This window comes from Palaemon carinicauda, chromosome 2 (genome assembly GCF_036898095.1).
Source record: "Palaemon carinicauda isolate YSFRI2023 chromosome 2, ASM3689809v2, whole genome shotgun sequence".
In the NCBI taxonomy this organism is placed as follows: Eukaryota; Metazoa; Arthropoda; class Malacostraca; order Decapoda; family Palaemonidae; genus Palaemon; species Palaemon carinicauda.
Genome location: NC_090726.1, coordinates 130,485,161 through 130,506,222, shown reverse-complemented (window position 1 = coordinate 130,506,222; position 21,062 = coordinate 130,485,161). Strand labels below are relative to the sequence as shown.

At 42.9% G+C, this 21,062-nt stretch overlaps 1 protein-coding gene across 2 annotated transcripts in view; it reads left to right on the top strand.

The window, feature by feature from the left end:
- LOC137627023 (uncharacterized) overlaps positions 1-21,062 on the top strand; it is a 65,754-nt gene that overhangs the window by 33,348 nt on the left and 11,344 nt on the right. For both annotated transcript variants that reach the window (XM_068358008.1, XM_068358015.1), the window contains exon 2: positions 13,406-13,496. In XM_068358008.1, the coding sequence (XP_068214109.1) occupies positions 13,406-13,496 (91 nt within the window). The remainder of the gene's footprint in view (positions 1-13,405; positions 13,497-21,062) is intronic.

Genomic DNA, 21,062 nt, shown 5'->3' with positions numbered 1-21,062 from the left:
CTGCGAGTCGGTGCAAATATGACTCGCTAAAAGAAATGGACTATAGTTAATTAATTCCAGAACTCATTCTGCTCTTCTTCACTTTTCACACAACCTGGCCCATACGCACTGACAAAACCCTAACATTCCCTACCCAACCTAACCCTTATCCACATTAACCTAGATGATATCTCCTTCCATTCCACTACTTCACCTGTCATCCATTCACTCAGCAATAAAGCCACACCTTCTCTTGCTCTTCCCCTTTCAATCCCAGACACTCTACCAGACATGTCACCAAAAATCACTTCACCTTTCCTTTTATCTTTGTCTCACACAAAGCCAAGATATCCATCTGTCTATTCCTAAACATACTTTCATTCTCACATCTTTTACTCTCTATCGTACATCTTTTACTCTCTATCGTACTACATCCATGCACATTCAAACACCCCAAAACTAGAGTGCGGAGAGCAGTCACTCTCCCCCAGCTCCACCTCTTTGATGTCTCACAGGATTATATTACAGGAGAGGGGGTTCCCAGCCCCCTCGTCCCGTCCCTTTTAGTCGCCTCTTACGACACGCAGGGATATGTTGGCGCTATTCTAATTGTTTTTATGTTTAATGATACTGTGGTTAAGGTTTAGTCAATACCAATGCTGTAGGGGGATAGCCATTATAAATACAAAGAATGATTTCTGTGGCTTTTTTTTTCTGTTAGACATAGGAGCTGTGGCCTATTGTCATCCCTACACCTGATTCCTGATCAGTGAAAGCGGAGATTCATGAGGCAAAATTTACGTTTTTTAAGGTATTGTCACTCCTTTGAGAGTTCAGTGACCCTTGGGAGGCAACTGTATTGTCATCAGGGGAGGAATGTCATCTACTAGTTGGCATTTCTGCACCCTTCTATGATCAAAGCCTCCTTTGAACTGCTACATTTGGAACTTCTCGGTGGCTTTAGATATGGTCAATTCCAAGACCCTTGGTTAATGAAATTTCCTACGCAGTACTTAATAGATTAAGATATTGCCCCAAATGCTCCCCCTCTGCTCAATGAAATTTCCTACACACCAGCCAATCGTCCCCTTCCTTCCCCCATAGGATGTTTTGGTTATACCAGCACTTCGTAAAATGTCGAAAGAATCACTAGGACTTACCGTAAATGTGTGTGTTTGGTAAAAGAATCCTAGTACTTTATTACCTTGCGAGAGGAGATGTAGAGTATTAGGAATGTTTACTGTATTTCCCCAAGAATACATTTTGGTAGGCGGTGCAGGTGTTCATACGCCTTGCTCCCCTTCCTTCATCGCAGATTTCCAGAAATAACAAACCCAGCCTTCATTCTTTTTGCCATGGTTTAAGGACAATGGTATATCATGAAAAGTTTCATCGGACTCCCAAGTAGAGAGTGGGACATTTGGGAATACCAATAGCATGACAGCAGCTAGTTTTCCCGTCGAACATTTGTAACAACCTTCGAGATCAACACTCATGTAAAACTTCTTGGATTGACAGAGAGGCTAGTTCCTCATGGGTAGTTTGCCTGTTATTATTCTAGTACAGTAGTTCCTAAAATGTTACTTTACTAGTCAGCAACAAGCATTCCCCTTAAATACTGTGGTTATGTTTTAACAGCAAAAGCGGATTCGATCTAACCTCGTAGCTATATGATGAACCTCATCGCCAGAGCTCCTCCCTTCTGGGTAATCTATGATTCACAGACTCCTCTGGGGAGGGATGTGTTACCCATTTGCCTGTGCAATCTGTCTAAGGAATAAGATTCACAGAAGAAATGCATCAGCTTTTTTACCTACCGATAGCTAGAGTGGGTATGAATATGTTGAGGTGATTTGGCCATGTAGAGAGATTGGAGAGTGGCTGTCTGCTGGTGAAGGTGATGAATGCAATAGCTGATGGGAGAAGTACAAGAGAAAAGCCAAGGTTTGGGTGGATGGATGGAGTGAAGAAAGCTCTAGGTGATAGGAGGATAGATGTGAGAGAGGCAAGAGAGTGTGCTAGAAATAGGAATGAATGGCAAGCGATTGTGACGCAGTTCCAATAGGCTCTGCTGCTTCTTCCGGTCCCCTTGGTGACCGCTGAGGTAGCAGTAGTAGGGGATTCAGCATATGAAGCTTCATTGTGGTGGATAGCTTGCAACATTACTATTTTACAAGCTTCCCAATGAAGTTTCGTAAAGCACTCGGTAATGTTGCTGAAGGGCAACAGTTTTGCCCGTATTTTACTCAATAAAGGGCTCCTTTTCTCAGACCCTCAACAAGCAGATACCCTCTTGGGAAGTTAACAGTGTGGTAGAGCTGTTTGCAAGGTGCATCCAGGCAGGAGGGCTCTTCGAGTAGACTCACTCAGTCAGTAGGGTCTCATTGTTGGGGTCAATTTTGATCCCTATGTCATTGCATAGGAAAAAGACTCTACTCTTATGGGACGGGAAGCATATAGTGGTTCGACTCTCGAGAGTGTCCTCTAGTAGTCTAGCTTTATTGATGCAATTAAGAAATGGCATAACTTTATTTAGTGCCACAAGTCATTCATTCTGAAGGATAGAAGATCACCTTAGTTCAGGAGTTTGTGGCGATGACCTACAATCCAGCCTGTCACTACTTCAAGTATCTTACCTTATAGAAGCGATTATCGGGGATCATGATGTCTTAACTTTTTGTCCTAATATAACTCTTTCAATGGCAGCCAAAGGAATAAGAGAAGTGATCCTAGAGTACAGTTTCTTTCTGGCTTCATGGGACAATCAGACATGCTTTTCCAGCAAGAAGTTGTTAGGACCATTTTTATTTGAGCATATAAAGCCTGACGTATTGTATCTATCGCAACTCTAAGGAAGAACCTGTCAGAGTTACAATTCTTGAAGTTACATTTTATAATGACTGACTTCCTTCACTATGGGAGTATACCCACAGATCTCGGGATACCTATATCATTGGCGCGGTAGTAGTTGCTCAACAGAACTTGTAGCTAACCTATAGCTCATTCATTGGACAAAAACAAGTCGTAAGAAAGGGGTGCGACATATTTCTAGAATGAGAGGTTAGATCAGCTGGCCTTTTTACCTCTACTTTCTTCCCCTTCCTTGGGGTGTAGCAGTCACTCCGTTAGTTACTGGACTGGACACTAGATGGAGGTAAGCCATATGATCAAGCAACTCTCAACAAAAAAGTTTTTTTTTAGAAGTATCTCCCGTCTCCTTCCAGACAAAGGGGAGCATGGGCAAATATATGCAAACCCATTTCTCATAAATGAACATACTGTACATTAAGACAATCTATCCTCCACCTGGATATAGGTTCTTCCTTGGAGTTCTCTTGCTTGAGGGTACACTCGGGCTCACTATTCTATCTCGTTTCTCTTCCTCTTGTTTTGTTAAAGTTTTCATAGTTTATATAGGAAATATTTATTTAAATGTCATTGTTCTTAAAATAGATTATTTTTTCTTGTTTCCTTTCCTCACTGGGCTATTTTCTCTGTTGGGGCCCCTGGGCTTATAGCATCTTGCTTTTCCAACTAGGGTTGTAGCTCAGCAAGTAATAATAATAATCTATCAGTCCCTGGTGGTGACGTATTTTAACACATGCCTCATCTTCATGCTCAGGTTATTAGAAAGTTGTTGGATTTTTCCTAACTTTACAAACCTGAGTCCTTTAATTTACACTTCTTTCCTCAACCATCCCCCAAGTCCTAGGTTTAGAATTAAAAGGGGGAGGTCTAGCTAACTACCGCTACATTGTTATAAATTTTAATGGCCATATGTAGCTTCGCTGAAAGCATGTTGCTATTAAAGGCCTCAGGTTTGTATACTGTATTGAGGAAAAATACAAATTATTTTGAACATTTATGATTGTCATTCATCATGAAGCATCTAAAGGTGCAGGAGTTTTACAGGATTATAGATAGAAGAAATAGAAGTGACAATAGATATTTTGCCAATGTTTGTTGGTTGTGTAACAGCCTTAATGGTAAATATTTACTTAAGTAACTACATAAGTAATGTTTCGATAATGACATTGCTATAGGTTTTCATCAGTTTTACATCAACAAATAGTTTGATTCGTACTGTGATTTAAAATGGATTAGATCATTTAGAAGAATTTCCTGTAGAACTGTTGTACAATTGAATAAATAAAGTAAATCCTCTTGTTGATGAGATGGTGGACTGGATACTTGTTGTTATGGGAACGAAAATGTGGGTTCACATATCTAGGTAAGGCTACTTGACTTCTGTGGCATATATTATAATGTATTAATTTATTCCATTCTTACTTCCTGTAAGTTTGAATCTTGAACCTAACTGTGACCCATTACAAGCTCTACCAGATTCCTTAAGTCTGTAACTATAACTAGATTCTGTATTGTAGACTGCTTTAAAGGTTCTTTATTATATTCCTTTGTCTCCAGCAGCATCATACTCTGCTTTTTCCTCTGTTCATTTTAGCTTCTTTCCATATACAGTACAGGTAGCTGTAAAATTTCTTGAACCTCTGATTCTTGTTTCCATGTCTCTTCCAACACCATTTTCTCTGATCAAGCCTTGTATGCTTTACTTAGTAATAATTATTGCCCAAGATTAATTGTAATTTTTAGGTACTAATTTATTGCATGAGATACTTCTCATCCCCACAGATATATGCTGGAGATTATGTGCAGTCTTTATTTGCTTCTCAATACAAAGCCATAAGGGCCATTTTTTCTTTTCTTTTTTCCTTGATTGTGGTCCATCCAGGTAAGGATGAGACTTGGTATTGATGAACTTCAATAAGCAAAAGGACTTTGTAGTTTACCCATCTAAGAAATAACAAAACATAGAATTGTATAACCATACATGCCTATTCTGGGAGCACCACAACCACCCATCACTCCCTTTAAAGTTAAGACCCATGTGCAAACACTAATTACATGGCATATCCTTTAATCTTTTCCTTACTGTAGCGAATGTCTGGAACTTTTCTCATACCAAACATAACAAATTTCAGCCATAGACCATCTGCTTTCCAACTTCTTGATAAGGTCAAGCTTTTACTCTCATAGGCTTCTCTGCACATTTAGGACTCATGATGAATGAAATACTAAGTTAGAAAAGTAGACTTGAAATGCACAACTATCCACAATGACCACTTGATGGGGACTCTGCCATACGCGGGATGACGTATGCTTACCAAAACACCCGTCATGTACTGTTGTGCCAAGGATTTTCAAATGTCAGACTATTTCAGACAAACCTTCGAGACTTCAGATTTTGACCATTTTAACCGAAATCTATTTTAACAAGGGTCAAGTGTACTGTAATCTGTAAGTGATTATAGTACTGTACTATACATGATTTTAGGGGGTCTTATTTTAATTATTTTCAGTTACATACAAGTTGTGGATTCTGGTATTTCACCCTGTAAAAGCACTAAAGCTCAGTAAACTATGGATTAAGATAAATTCACAGGAAGAGCTTGAAATACAAGAGTGAAGAACTCATTTTACGTCTAATCCTTTTTGTGTGTATCTTGCTAAATGTAGGTACAGTATTCATACTCAATTTAAATTACTGGAAGTGCCCCAGTGCTTGGCTTTTGGCATAAAATCTGATGTACAAATTCAGTTTTAACCTTGTAAATTGAAAACCTTATGTAGAATTGGTTTTGATGATAAAAGCACTTTTTTGTTATTGATTTCACAAACTTTTCTGATAGTACTGTAATTATAATAATTCATGCTGGCTGTGATGGGCATAACCCAAAATGCAACCAACCAATTTTTAAATATGTAACTTCCCTGGTAGTTACATATATATAGCTTAAATCGCGCGTTTCGTCGCTCGCACGGCATAAATTCAAATTTCGCGGCAATCGCCGCCATGACAGTAGGTGGTCATACATGAGCGCCATCTTTCATAGGTTACCAGAACCATTCCTAACATTCCTCAGAAATTCCCTGCCGTTGATCGAGTCAACACCTAGGAAATTCATTTCGCTGATATTACTTTATTCTACAATTTGGTGAAGTACTTTTTGTCTGATTATTGTTAATGGCTTTCACTGCTTGTTTTTGGATATTCTTTTGACTTTTCACTACAGTTTAGGTAGACTTTGTTGGATTTTGACCTGGACTTGTTTTCTGATTACAAAATGGCTGACTCTATAAGAAGGTGTGTTAGAGGATGCAAGACTCGTATGCCCAAGGCCTCTATTGATCCTCACTCAATATGTAATGGTTGCTGAGGTCAGGTATGTACTTTTGGTAACAGATGTGTTGAATGTCGGTCTTTGTTTGATTTAGAGTGGAATGAATTTGATCATTATGTTAAGCGACTAGAGAAGGATAGACTTAAAAGAGCTAGATCGATCAGTGTTCTTTCAAATAGATCTTCTGATAGTAATATTCCTTCTAATGTACATCTTTCTAATATTCCTATTCCTGATCCTAAGGCAGTAGTTCCAGACCTCGCTATGGTGTTGGAGGTAAGTGAACCTTCTTTAAAGGATGTGATGGCTGCTTCGGAAAAAGAAGTTATGTGGGGTGCAGTGTGTGGCTTGCAAATCAAGCTTGTGAATAGTGATAGTGAAGTGGAGGGTGCGTCCATTCGTGTCCGTCATAATCCCAGCCCGGGACTTCGTCCATGCTCCCCAACCCCTGGGAGAAGGAATGTCGAAAGGCGAAAGGATATGTCAGACCTTGATCAGCGAACGGACGTCCCCTCGAGCGATCCTGTTGACGATCCCCAGGTCGCTCCCCCTCGCCGCTGAAAAGGCGAGGTAAGAAAGTGTGTGTCCTCATCTGATGACGCAAAACTGCGACGTGGTTGGCGCCAACCACTGCGTCCTCATCAGATGACGCAAAACCGCGACGTGGTTGGCGCCAACCACTGCGTCCTCATCGGATGACGCAAAACCGCGACGTGGTTGGCGCCAACCACTGCGTTCAAGGCCTCTCAAGAGATGTATGTCTCCTGCTAAACCATCCTGCAGTAACTGGAGCTCGCTGGAATTTTTTCTTTTGGTAGAAGACGACGTGCCAGCGCCAAAACAGTCGCGTAAGGCACTTAGTTCGTCGAAGGAAGAGGGTGCTCAGTTTACTTCTGTACACGCTTCTCCCCCTCACCCAGATTGGGAAATGTCACAAAGACTTTCCCCTGGTGGTCACCCGACAATGGTTGACGATCCCTTGCAGCGATCGGTATACGGTTCAGCTAGCGATAAGAATCGCGACGCTCCCTCGCAGCAGTCTGGACGCGCGCAAGACGCGCCACAAGTGTCAGATCTGTCTGAGCTGAAGAGGTCGATTTCGTCCCTGTTTGACGCATACAATTCTCAAACAGAGGAGTCTCTTGTAAAAGAACCGAAAGACATCAATAGGCCAAGGATAGGAGCTGCCGCTAACGAAGGCGTTATCGGACAGCGAATTTCTCCTGCGCTTAACAACGCTCCCTCGCAGCGGTCGGGACGCGTTACAGGAAGCGACAAGGTTTTGGACGCTCCCTCGCGGCATGCTGGATGCATACAGCACGCTGGAAGCTCACGGCAACCTGGACACATGCAGTCAGGATTTGTCCCCACAGCATGATAGACAAGCAGTTGTTTCTCCTTCGTGTCATGCTGGATGCGCTACTAACGCCTCCTCACATCACGCTGTAAACATACAGCATGCGGGACGCATGCAGCATGTTGGAACCTCACGGCAACCTGGACGCATGCAGTCAGGACTTGTCCCCGCAGCATGATAGACAAGTTGTTGTCTCTCCTTCGCGACTCTCTGGACGCGCAGCTAACGCTTCCTCGTGTCATGCTGTTAACATACAGCATGCGGGACGCACGCGAGCAGAATTTACCCACGCAGCATGCGGGTCACGATGTTGACGCTTCCTTACAGCCTGATGGACTTATGCTGGAAGCACTTGAACATGACTCTCCCTCAAGACATGCGGGACGCAAGCGTGACGCTTCCTTGCAAATAGATAGTATCCTGCACGATGTTCCATCACAGCAGGATGACTTCTTTATGGAAGACGATAACCGTCAGGATAACGCAGTTTTGTCTCCTACCCATTTGACTCAGGAGATCGATATTCCCTTAGCCGAAGTTTTAGAGAAGGAATCCCAGGATACGCTGCAGGCAGCTGACCTTAAAAAGTTACTGACTGTTCTAACATCACTGTACCCAGAGGACTTTACTCAGCCTATGCCTCAGAGCCCGCCCTCTCAGTTTTTGAAGGGCAGACCCCGAAAACCATCCTCCTTCAAGATCGGTTAAGAGAGCTTTCTCAACTCAACCAATGGACTTCCAAGAGGAAAGATCTAGGGAAGGCCGCCTTTTCCTTTCCACCGACTAGACTGGCCTCCAGATTTAGAGTGTGGTATGAGACTGGGGAAGTTCTCGGTTTGGGAGTTCCTGCCTCCTCCCAGGGAGACTTCTCCAGACTTGTTGACGCCTCACGCAGGTCAGCCATGAGCAAGTCGAAGATAATGTGGTCCACTTCCGAGATGGACCATCTGCTGAAAGGCATTTTTAGGACAATAGAAGTCTTCAGCCTCATGGATTGGACTCTCGGAGCTCTCGCAGAGGCCACGGACCCTAAGAACGAGGCTCAGATGCATCTGATTGCCTGTCTTGATAAGGCCGTGAGGGATGGCTCTGTCGAACTTTCCGCCCTTTTCACGACAGTTCTTAGGGCTATTCTATGTTCCTTCTTATCTTCAGGTTTGACCCTTGCTCAGAAATCTGAACTTTTATTTGCTCCTTTGGGTAATCATTTTTTCCCTCCGGACTTAGTGAAGGACTTGTCTTCAGCTCTGGCACAACAGGCTACGCAAGATCTTATCTCTAGGACTGCGAAGAGAGTCCTTCCGGCTAGCTTTTTAGCAAGAAAGCAAAAGGAAGCTCCTCCCACTCGCCAGCCCTTTCGTGGGAGAGCCCCTTCAAAGGGAACTCAAAGAATTGCTGCCGGAGGTCAAGCTCGCAGATTCCCAAGACAGCAACCCAAATCAAGGAAGTGAGACATGCAACCTTCAGACACTAGTGGGAGCAAGGCTATCCCACTTTTGGCGAGTGGAGCTAAAGTGGGGCGGACATCTGGACAATTAATGTCCTCAAGGAGGGATACAAGATCCCCTTCCTGAGAATGCCTCCCATGTCGTCGAAACCCTTAGAGTTGCCAACAACCTACTCAGGGGACAAGGCAGCAGCTCTTCAAGAGCAAGTCACCCTTATGCTGTCGAAATCAGCCATAGAAGTGGTAGAGTACACCTCCTCGGAGGGGTTTTACAGCAGATTTTTCCTAGTTCCGAAAAGTTCGGGGGGGATGGAGACCTGTTCTGGACATCAGTCCCTTGAACAAGTTCATCAGCAAAGTAAAATTTGCCATGGAAACTTCAGCATCAGTCCTTGCAGGCACCAGACAGGGAGACTGGATATATCCCGATACACCCGAACCACAGAAAATTTCTAAGGTTCGTGTTCCTCAAGACCACTTATCAGTTCAAAGCACTCTGTATTGGACTGGGCACGGCTCCCTACGTTTTTACCCGAGTGATAGCCAACGTGGCTTACTGGCTTCACCTAAAGGGAGAAAGGATTTCTTTGTACCTGGACAACTGGCTACTCAGAGCAGAATCACAAGAAAAGTGTCTGGAGGCTCTTCAAATGACAATGTCCTTAACGCAACAGTTAGGTTTAATGGTGAACCTGGCCAAATCTCAACTAACACCCTCACAGAATATCATTCATCTGGGGATGAGAATTCACTCAGCGGTTTTTCGGGCTTCTCAACGCGTTCTAGATTGCCTAGTAAAGGTGCAACATTTCCTAGACTTACGGTCCTGCTCGGTGAGAGATTGGATGAGTCTCCTGGGCACCCTCTCATAGATAGAACAGTTTGTTTCCCTGGGAAGACTTCATCTACAGCCTCTTCAATTTCATCTGGCAAAGTTTTGGATGAGAGGTCAAAGTCTGGAAAAGTGGATGCCGACCCCTTTGGGGGTCAGGAATCACTTGAGTTGGTGGGATGATACCAACAAACTCCAGGAAGGTCTCGAACTGTATCAGAGGAGCCCCGACCTTGTGTTGTACTCCGACGCCTTGAACGTGGGGTGCAACACTCGGGAAGGCCGAGATTTCGGGTCTGTGGGTAGAGTCTCAGAGGAAATGGCACATAAATATCAAAGAGCTAGTGGCCATTCACCTAGCCTTTATTCACTTTCAGAAGGAAGTCCGAGGAAGATTGGTTCAGATCAACGCAGACAACACCACTGCGTTGGCTTACATCAAAAAGCAGGGAGGCACTTGTTCGGACTCACTTTACGAGGCTGCGAGAGATCTACTTCTGTGGGCGAAAGCGAGGGACATAACCCTGATAACTCGCTTCATAGAAGGGGAAAAGAACGTCAGGGCAGATCTTCTCAGCAGAAGAAGGCAAGTTCTAACTACAGAGTGGACCCTACACCACGAGGTGTGCACCAGCCTTTGGATGTTGTGGGGTCAACCCTCGATAGACCTCTTCGCCACACAAATGACAAAGAGGTTGCCAGTATTTTGCTCTCCAGTCCCAGACCAGGAAGCAGCCACAGTGGACGCTTTTCTTCTGAACGTGTACGCTTTTCCTACATTCAAGATCCTGGACAGAGTCCTGAAAAAGTTGAGGGAATCGCCTAACGCCCGCATGACCCTGATAGCTCCATTTTGGCCCATGAGACCTTGGGTTGCGGAGATGATGGAGTGGCTGGTAGATACCCCCAGAACATTACCAAATTGGAGGGATCTACTCAAACAGCCTCACTTAGAGAGGTACTATCAAAATCTCCTCGCTCTCAATCTGACTGCCTTTCGACTATCGAAAAGCTGGCAAGAGCGAAGGGCTTTTCAAGGGAGGCTGCACGAGCTATCGCCAGAGCTAGAAGGATCCAAGTGAGACATATTTAGAGTATGGTGCAGGAATAACAAACTTTGCTCTACCAGTACCTCTATAGCCAATATAGCAGATTTTCTGTTGTATCTGCAAACAAAAGAGAAGCTGGCTGTGCCTAGTGCCTACCATCAAGGGTTACCGCAGCTTGCAAGCCTCCGTCTTTCGTCACCGGGTATCAAGGATCTCTCAGATCTCATTAGATCTTTTGAGATTACTAAGAGGAAGGATAATCCAACCCCCTCTTGGAACCTGGATGTAGTCCTGGCCTTTTTAACCTCAAGTAGGTTTGAACCCTTGGACAAGGCGTCTTGGAAGGATCTTACCAAAAAGACACTTTTCCTAGGGGCATTGGCTACAGCAAAAAGGGTAGGAGAGTTACAAGCCATCAGCAAGAAGGTGGGCTTTAATGGAGACAATGCAGTTTGCTCCCTTCAGCTGGTCTTTCTCGCGAAAAGCGAGAATCCTTCTTGACCGTGGCCTAGATCTTTTACCCTCCCAGGGCTATCTCACTTGGTTGGACGGGAGAAGGAGAGAGGCTTTTGTCCAGTGAGAGCTCTGAAATTTTATTTGCACACATCCAAAAACCTGAGAGGTCAAACAGACCTCTGGTGCTCAGTTAAAAAACCCTCTTTGCCGTTATCAAAGAATGCCCTAGCTTTTTTCATCAAGGATTTGATAAGGGAAGCTCACCAGAATTGTGAGGAAAGAAGTTTCCCAATCCTTAAGGTGAAACCACATGAGGTTAGAGCTGTTGCAACTTCTATGGCTTACAAGCACAATAAGTCAATGAAGTCAATTCTGGAGGCTACTTTCTGGCGAAGTAAATCAATCTTCGCAGATTGTTATCTCAAAGATGTTCAAACCCAGTATGAGGATTGCTCTTCCCTGGGTCCATACGTTACCTCCGGCGTCGTAGTTGGAGAAGGGTCTACTGCCTCTTCCCTATAACCTTTTTTTATATATACCCAAGCCTTTTTTCTAGTATTTGTGTTCACAGGTTGTCTGTGAAGGTTGTTGCAGCCTTCCACAGTCTGGGATGCAAGTCAAGTTAGTTTTTTTATGGTGTGTGTTTTTAATTTTGGAGTAGGTGGTCAGAATCAGTATCCATGGCTATGCCAAGTTAGCAAGGGTGGAGGTCTAGCCACGCTAAGGTCGAGGACCTTGTGGCAGCCCCACAGAGACTTTTACAGCCCCCTGGGTGGCTCGCTGAGTCTCTTAAGGAATGCAGGCGAAATGAGGCAGGATAACTTTGAAGCCAGCTTCCTTATCAGGTAAGAACCAGATAATTGATACTACTAATTGTAGCTATTAATAATTATACGAATTCCCAATGGGATGAGGTTTTCTACCCGCCACCAATGGTGTCAATCAGCTATATATATGTAACTACCAGGGAAATTACAAATTTAAAAATGGTTTTTTTATTATAAAATTAATTTTTAAATATACTTAGCTGGTAGTTACATATATAAAACAGCCCTCCCTCCTCCCCTCTGAAAACAGGGGTATGGAATTTCTGAGGAATGTTGGGAATGGTTCTGGTAACCTATGAGAGATGGTGCTCATGCATGACCACCTACTGTCATGGCGGCGATTGCCGCGAAATTTGAATTTCTGCCGTGCGCGCGACGAAACGCAGGATTTAAGCTATACTGTATATATGTAACTACCAGGTGAGTATATTTAAAAATTAATTTTATAATAAAAATACCATATTTCTGTACATTCTTAGTCATATTTCCCTACATTCTTAGTCAGGCATTCCTATCACCATTCATTGTGCAGCCTCAAGATTGTAGAATATTTTCTTGGGAACGTATCCAAAATATTTTAGTTATAGTGTTTTGTGGTAAATGTACCGTTTTATTACTTAGCAATACCATTTTAACTCTGGTTTGTTACAAACAAACGTGGAATTCCCTTAAGATCATTGTTGAAGATTCACATATATTGGATGACTTAAATTAATTGTTAAGGTTTTTTATGTTTTTCTAGCACTTATCGCAACCCAGAATTCTTTGGAGGTGGTTTGACTTGGTCTTTATACATTTTAATTCTATTCAGGTTTTTCCCTAAAAATGGCAACACAGTGCTTTAATACTTAATTACATTGTTTTATTGAAATTTTATATTCTTACAAAATTGTCAAAAAGTAAGGGTTGTTGTAGCCTAATAGTGGTGTCAATATTTAGTAGGATTTTGAATCTTGCCTATTATCCTTTCAACACAAACTCAGTGAGGTTTAATGCTATGGATATGAAAATATTTTATGTGGAACGCTGTCTATAATTACAAAATTGACGATGGAGTAAAAGATTTTTGTCAGGATTCAACAGTGCGAAAGATAATGTAAAACAGAATGTTAGTTATGATGAAAATGTTGAAGAATCCACGTGTAGACTATTGTTTTAACCATTACGTTCGACTTTGTTTCATAATTGTCATTCTTAGATACCCATGCCTAATTGTCATTCTTAGTTACCCATGCCTAATAGCTTGAAATGTTTTCAGGATGGAGAGCGCAGGGAACATCGGTTCCCGGCGGCGGGAAGGAAAGAAGTATGCTGTGGAAGATGAAGCCTTAGATCGGATCGCTAAGGAGGTGAGTTGTAGTTATATGAATTTGGCTTAAACAAATTACTGTACTGTACAAAACATTTGTGGTAAGTTTCGGAATGGTTTATAATGATTAACTTTTTTCAATATTAAACTTACCCGATAATCATGTAGCTGTCAACTCCGTTGCCCGACAGAATTCTACGGAAGGGATACGCCAGCGATCGCTATACAAGAGGGGGGTGTACTCACAAGCGCCACCTGTGGCCAGGTACTGCAGTACTTCTTGTTGACACCACTTCAATTTTTCCTCTGTCGTGCTTCCGGCAAGACGTTCATGGATACGCTTATAATTTTGGAGTCTTGTTCACGGTTTTTGGTGAAGTATTGCTCTAAGATTTCAGCTTTCGCTATTCAGGAAGTTTTATTATTAGCTTAACTAACTTTTGGAATTAATTTGATTAATTATGGTGACGAAGAGAGTATGAACTCTCTTTCACCTTTAAATGGCCGACCCTTCCCTTAGACGGAAGTGTTGGTGTCTAAGAGAGTATAGACTCTCTTTCTTATTTTTGCTTAACAAAAGTTATAGATTTATTTTATATCTCTCCGCCTGTTATAGGCCTCCTCGATTAACTTCCTTTTATTATAAACTTATTAAAATTAATTTTTATATTTGTTTATATTCGACCTTTCCTAATAGTAGGCGGTCTTTTCTTGGTACCGAAGTTAATTAACATTGAGCCCGTCATTTCGGTTTTACCTGTTAACATATTATGCTATTTTAATGTTTTTGAAAGAATTTCTTTGATAGTCTCGTACTGTTTTCAAAGTTGAACTAACGTTTTGTTTTGTCTCTGCAGTTGTTGACGTTCAGAACGTTCAACTTGCGCTCTATCGTTACGATAGAGAGAGAATTTTCACGGTGTCACGTTGCAGTAAGAGTAACCGTGTCTAGCGTTTTGTTCATTCTTTCTTAACTTAATGGTTTTAATTCTATTAAAGGAACTTTTCATTTTGGGAAATATTTCAGTTTTTTCCTTTAACAATAATGCTCGTCTGCAGAAGAAATTTCGGGGAGAAAACGCTGGTCTCAGGTCTCAAGACCTCTTAAACGTAAAGTCCAGACCTACGCCAGACGTACGAAGTTAGAGTTCAACAACCCGGATGCAGTCATTGGGTTAGCTCTGACTCTCCTCAGTCATCAGGTGACTGCACACCTCCTAAGAGAGGTAAGGCGATGCCTTTACAGACCTCATCTTCTATTAAGGCTTTGCCTCAACAGACCTTATCGTCTGTTGATCCCAAGACGACTTTGCTGCAGTCCATGCAGTCGCAGCTTGCGGTCTTAATGCGTGAGTTTCAGGCTGAGAAGGTTTCACCTCCTCCTGCGAACGCTCCGCCTCTCCGCAGTCCAGTCTGCCAGGCGTACGAAGTTGAGGTTCCTCAGGCTACCTTACCGCGTTCTGAGTTGCCAGTTACCAGCGGTGTGCAGCAACCTCCGCCTCCTCCTGCGAGAGCTCCGCCTCACCGCAGTCCAGTCTGCCAGGCGTACGAAGTTGAGGTTCCTCAGGCTACCTTACCGCGTTCTGAGTTGCCAATTACCAGCGTTGTGCAGCAACCTTAACCTTCCTTAAGGCAACCTCAGCAATGGGAGCAGGAGTCTTATGCCTTACTTCCTCCGCTTCCGCTTGCGGTTCCACCAGCGAGGCAACAATCTCTTGAGGTACGACAACCTCTTCCATCAATGAGGCAAACTCCTTAGGCTAGCACCTCAGGAACCTCTACTCGCGAGACAAGAACTGCGTTCTGCGCAGCCGCTACCTCAACTCTCGCAGCTCACACCTCAGGAACCTTAACTCGTTCCTCAGGAACCTGCTACTGCGCATCCGCAACCCTTACAGCAAGCGCAACTCTTGAGGCAGCAATCTCATGCTATGAGTCAGCCACCTCAACGCATGCATCTGCCATTTTTTCCTCAACTTGAGCTTCTTCCCATTCAACTTGGGAATAACAAATGACAATAATAACACCTCATTACTTTCATAACTTGCATTTGTAATCATATACATGTATGCCTACACAAACATTATGATAATGGAGGTTATTTGTATTACTTATATAAAAATATATATGTATTCCTTACAATATATTTTTAACAAATCGCAAAATATGGCAAAAATATCTTCTAAACAAAAATGAATCATGAGTTATGAATGTAAGGTAATATTATGTTGATATTAAACCCCATGCAAGCATGCATGAAGTAATGCAGTGTTGCCAACAGGGCGAGTTTCCCTTTCCTGAGGTGAAGTAGATTATAGTACATTTAGTGTAGCCTAATTCTACGATTATCATGCCGGCTATCAAATTCATCAACAAAACAGTCTAAATCAATTCCCTCGGCACGTGCACTTTCAATGGACGGTAATGCGATATTACTCACTCTAGCACTGGTCATGGAATTTCTGAGAAATGTTACACGCCATGCAACACGCTCTGCTTACCTTACAGCATGCTCTACATACAGCATGCTCTGCATACAGCATGCTCTGCATACAACATGCTCTGCATACCTTACCGCATGCTTCTCAGTCACACTTCTTTGGTTGTTGCCAACTCACTAGACTGTCAAGCAGTTTCATAACGTTGCCTTCTAGTCTGCTGCTTTTGCACCAGTGAAACCCTCACTGAGAGAACTTAGCTTTTCTCGGATATGGTCCCTGTAGATGAGAAAGTGCTTTTCTCCCTCCTTCTGATATTCCCTTGAGGACTCTGTCATTTGGAGAGGAGCCTTTAGCTGCGTAGCCTCCTATGGACTTTTATTTAAGCATAACATGCTCCCAGGGAAGGTAATGGTTCCACTTCAGTCGCTAACCCCGTCTGTTACCACACCTGCTCCCATAGACCTTGAGCTGTGTTGCAAGACATGCAGTCCAAGCTTAGTCCTTGTTAGAGGATTTTTTTGTTTACGGAGTCAGTGTGTCACTGGGAAGACGTTCAACAACCAGCAGAAGTGACTTGTTGTGACGCAGTGCGGCAACCTCAGCAACCCGATAAGGAGTTGTCTGTACGACCCAGACAGTCTAGACAGCTTCGGGTTGTCACTGTACTTCCTCGCTTCCCCATGGTTGACAGTTCACAGACTGTGCAGCAGTACTATGATCTTGTGTCCGGCTCCGTCAGACGACTGGCTTTTAAGACCTCCCACAAGTCGTCGCTGTCTGGAGATTCTCAGATGGACTATGGATCTGACCAAGGAACTGGGCCTCCTGGTCAATTTTGAGGAGTCTCAGCTCGTCCCATCCCAGACCATTGTCTCCCTGGGTATGGATCTTCAGAGTCGAGCTTTTCGGGCTTTTCCGTCGGCCCCAAGGATCTTCCAAGCCCTAGAATGCATCCAGAGCATGCTGAGAAGGAACCGATGCTCAGTCAGGTAGTGGATGAGTCTAACAGGGACACTTTCATCGCTGGCCCTGTTCATCGTGTTAGGGAGACTCCACCTCCCCCCCTTCAGTATCATCTAGCTGCTCACTGGATAAAGGACATGACGCTAGAGACGGTCTCAGTTCCTGTTTCCGAAGAGAGGAGGTCTTCTCTCGCGTGGTGTAAGAACAGCTTTCTTCTCAAGGAAGTCTATCTTTGGCTGTTCAGAAACCCGACCGCCTTCTCCTCTCGGACGCATCAGACACGGGCTGGGGTGCGACTTTGGACGGACAGGAATGCTCGGGAACATGGAATCAGGAACAAAGGACACTTCACATCAATTGCAAGGAGTTGTTGGCGGTTCTTCTGGCCTTGATAACTTCAAGTCCCTCCAGCTTAACAAAGTGGTGGAGGTGGACTCTGACAACACCACAGCCCTGGCTTACATCTTCAAGCAGGGAGGGACTCTTTCGTGAAGTTGTTCTAGATCGCAAGGGACCTCCTCTTCTGGTCTTAAGATCGAAAGCTCACGCTGGTAACGAGGTTCATTCAGGGCGGTATGAATGTCATGGCAGATCACCTCAGCCGGAAGGGTCAGGTCATCCCCACAGAGTGGACCCTTCACAAGAATGTTTGCAGCAGACTTTGGGCCCTGTGGGGTCAGCCAACCATAGATCTGTTCGCTACCTCGATAACCTAGAGACTCCTGTTGTATTGTTCTCCGATTCCAGACCCAGCAGCAGTTCACGTGGATGCTTTTCTGCTGGATTGGTTCCATCTCGACCTGTATGCATTCCCGCCGTTCAAGATTGTCAACAGGGTACTTCAGAAGTTCTCCTCTCGCAAAGGGACACGGCTGACGTTGGTTGGCTCCGCTCTGGCCCGCGAGAGAATGGTTCTTAGAGGTACTGCAATGGCTGGTCGACATTCCCAGGACTCTTCCTCTAGGAGTGAACCTTCTACGTCTACCTCACGTAAAGAAGGTACACCCAAACCTCCACGCTCTTCGTCTGACTGCCTTCAGACTTTCGAAAGACTCTCAAGAGCTAGGGGCTTTTCGAAGGAGGCAGCCAGAGCGATTGCCAAAGCAAGGAGAACATCCACTCTCAGAATCTATCAGTCTCAAGGGGAAGTCTTCCGTAGCTGGTACAAGACCAATGCAGTTTCCTCAACCAGTACCACTGTAACCCAGATTGCTGACTTCCTGTTATATCTAAGGAAAGTAAGATCCCTTTCAGCTCCTACGATCAAGGGTTACAGAAGTATGTTGGCAGCGGTTTTCCGCCACAGAGGCTTGGATCTTTCCACCAACAAAGATCTACAGGACCTCCCTAGGTCTTTTGAGACCTCAAAGGAACGTCGGTTGTCCACTCCAGGCTGGAATCTAGACGTGGTCCTAAGGTTCCTTATGTCATCAAGATTTGAACCTCTCCAATCAGCCTCTTTTTAGGACCTCACATTAAAAACTCTTTTCCTCGTGTGCTTGACAACAGCTAAAAGAGTAAGTGAGATCCACACCTTCAGCAGGATCATTGTTTTCACATCTGAAACGGCTACATGTTCCTTGCAGCTCGGTTTTTGCTAAACGAGCTTCCTTCACGTCCTTGGCCTAAGTCGTTCGAGATCCCAAGCCTGTCCAACTTGGTGGGGAATGAACTGGAGAGAGTACTTTGCCCAGTTAGAGCTCTTAGGTACTATCTAAAAAGGTCTTAACCTTTACGAGGACAATCAGAAGCCTTATGGTGTGCTATCAAGAAACCTTCTTTTCCAAGTTCTAAGAACTCAGTTTCTTACTATTCAGGCTTCTGATTAGAGAAGCACATTCTCATCTGAAGGAAGAAGACCTTGCTTTGCTGAAGGTAAGGACACATGAAGTGAGAGCTGTGGCTACTTCGGTGGCCTTCAAACAGAGCCATTCTCTGCAGAGTGTTATGGATGCAACCTATTGGAGAAGCAAGTCAGTGTTCGCATCATTCTATCTCAAAGATGTCCAGTCTCTTTACGAGTACTGCTACACCCTGGGACCATTCGTAGCAACGAATGCAGTAGTAGGCGAGGGCTCAGCCACTACATTCCCATAATCCCATAACCTTTTAACCTTTCTCTTGAATACTTTTTATGGGTTGTACGGTCGGCTAAGAAGCCTTCCACATCCTTGTTGATTTGGCGGGTGGTCAATTCTTTCTTGAGAAGCGCCGAGGTTAAAGGTTGTGATGAGGTCCTTTAGTATGGGTTGCAGCCCTTGATACTTCAGCACCTTAGAGTTGTTCAGCCTCCTAAGAGGAACGCTGCGCTCAGTAAGGAAGACGAACTTATTTAAGGCAGAGTAATGGCTCAAGTCGACTTCCTTACCAGGTACTTGTAATTTCATTGTTATTTTGAATAACTGATAATATGAAATACGGGATACTTAGCTTCTTGATATACTTGTACACTGGTTTTCACCCACCTCCCTGGGTGTGAATCAGCTACATGATTATCGGGTAAGTTTAATATTGAAAAATGTTATTTTCATTAGTAAAATAAATTTTTGAATATACTTACCCGATAATCATGATTTAATTGACCCACCCTTCCTCCCCATAGAACCAGTGGACCGAGGAAAAATTGAAGTGGTGTCAACAAGAAGTACTGCAGTACCTGGCCACAGGTGGCGCTTGTGAGTACACCCCCCTCTTGTATAGCGATCGCTGGCGTATCCCTTCCGTAGAATTCTGTCGGGCAACGGAGTTGACAGCTACATGATTATCGGGTAAGTATATTCAAAAATTTATTTTACTAATGAAAATAACATTTTTCCAGGATTAGTACTGCCTTATAGATAAAAACTTAAACATGGCTCATAAATTGACATTACAGTATTTAAATACAGTAGCTTAAAGACATCATGGATTCTCATTTCATGACTTTTGTAGGGCTTTGTTCTTGAATGAAACAAATGACAATTGGAGCAAGGTAAGATATACATTGATATTTAGGTGTGTGTTGAAAGACATATGGAGCAAGAAGAAAAGTAAAGACTGTATTGCAGCTCTGGGCCAAACAGACTACAAAGAACATGAAGTACTATTTACTGGGTGTTTACTCAGAATAAGTAGTATTTATATTTATGAATTTCTGCTGCACTTATATAAACTTTTCTGGTACAATATTCAAAGCGGATATTATAGTGGTTGTAATAGGAATGGAAAATAATCAAATGCAACTATTTTCTCTAATATTATTTTCAATGACTAGCATTACTTAAAATTTAATGTTCCATTTTTTGTTTGTAAATAAAACTGATATTGTCTTGTATATACAGTAGGGTCCCGAATTATGCGAGAATTTGGTCGATGAATGACCTCGTGTAAATGGAAAATCGCATATTTTGAAACACGCCTAACAGAAATAATTCTATTGGGGCCATGGCAACCAGCAACTTGCCTATTCAAACGTGTTTACTACCCATTTCCAATACTTTCTATGTACTATACTGCATCTTTTTTATAATGTCAAATTGTTCTTGTAAATAAATCAAACATTTAATATGCTTTAAAGTTATAATAACTTGAAAAAAGGTTGAAATCAAAACCAGGATGGGTGTAAACACCATACATTTTCCGTTATAACGCGACCCAAAAATACAGACAAATTTTAATGTTTCATATCTATTGTTTAAGACAAACTGGTGAATAGCAAAACCATCACTCTATAGACTAGCTTTTGTTGTATCATTGAAAATCCAGAATTATCAAAATAAAGGCGACTTTATATCATCCGTTTCCTAAACACGCCAAAAAGCACAATAAAAACGACAACCAATGTTTTTGTTTACGTTTATCTCTGAATCATAACGAAGAAACAGACGCATTTACACATCTGTGTATTGGTTAGTTTTTGCATCGACAGCAATCTTACCAAGTATTGATTATATGTTGATTTTGCTAATACCAATGTTCTACTTAATTTTTCTTAGAACTTCCAAATAAATGAAGTGAATGCCATTCATATAATGTTATGTTTTTCTTTATGACGCCGCCTGAAACGGAACCTTCCATTCGTTTACTGTACGCTCCATCTTCGATCATAATAAACAAACGTAGGCATTAAACACGCATGATCAAAGAGATAAATAAGGATATTAAAAGCTTTTAGTAAATATGTTATTACAATTATTATTTACCATATTAATATAAATTCTTAC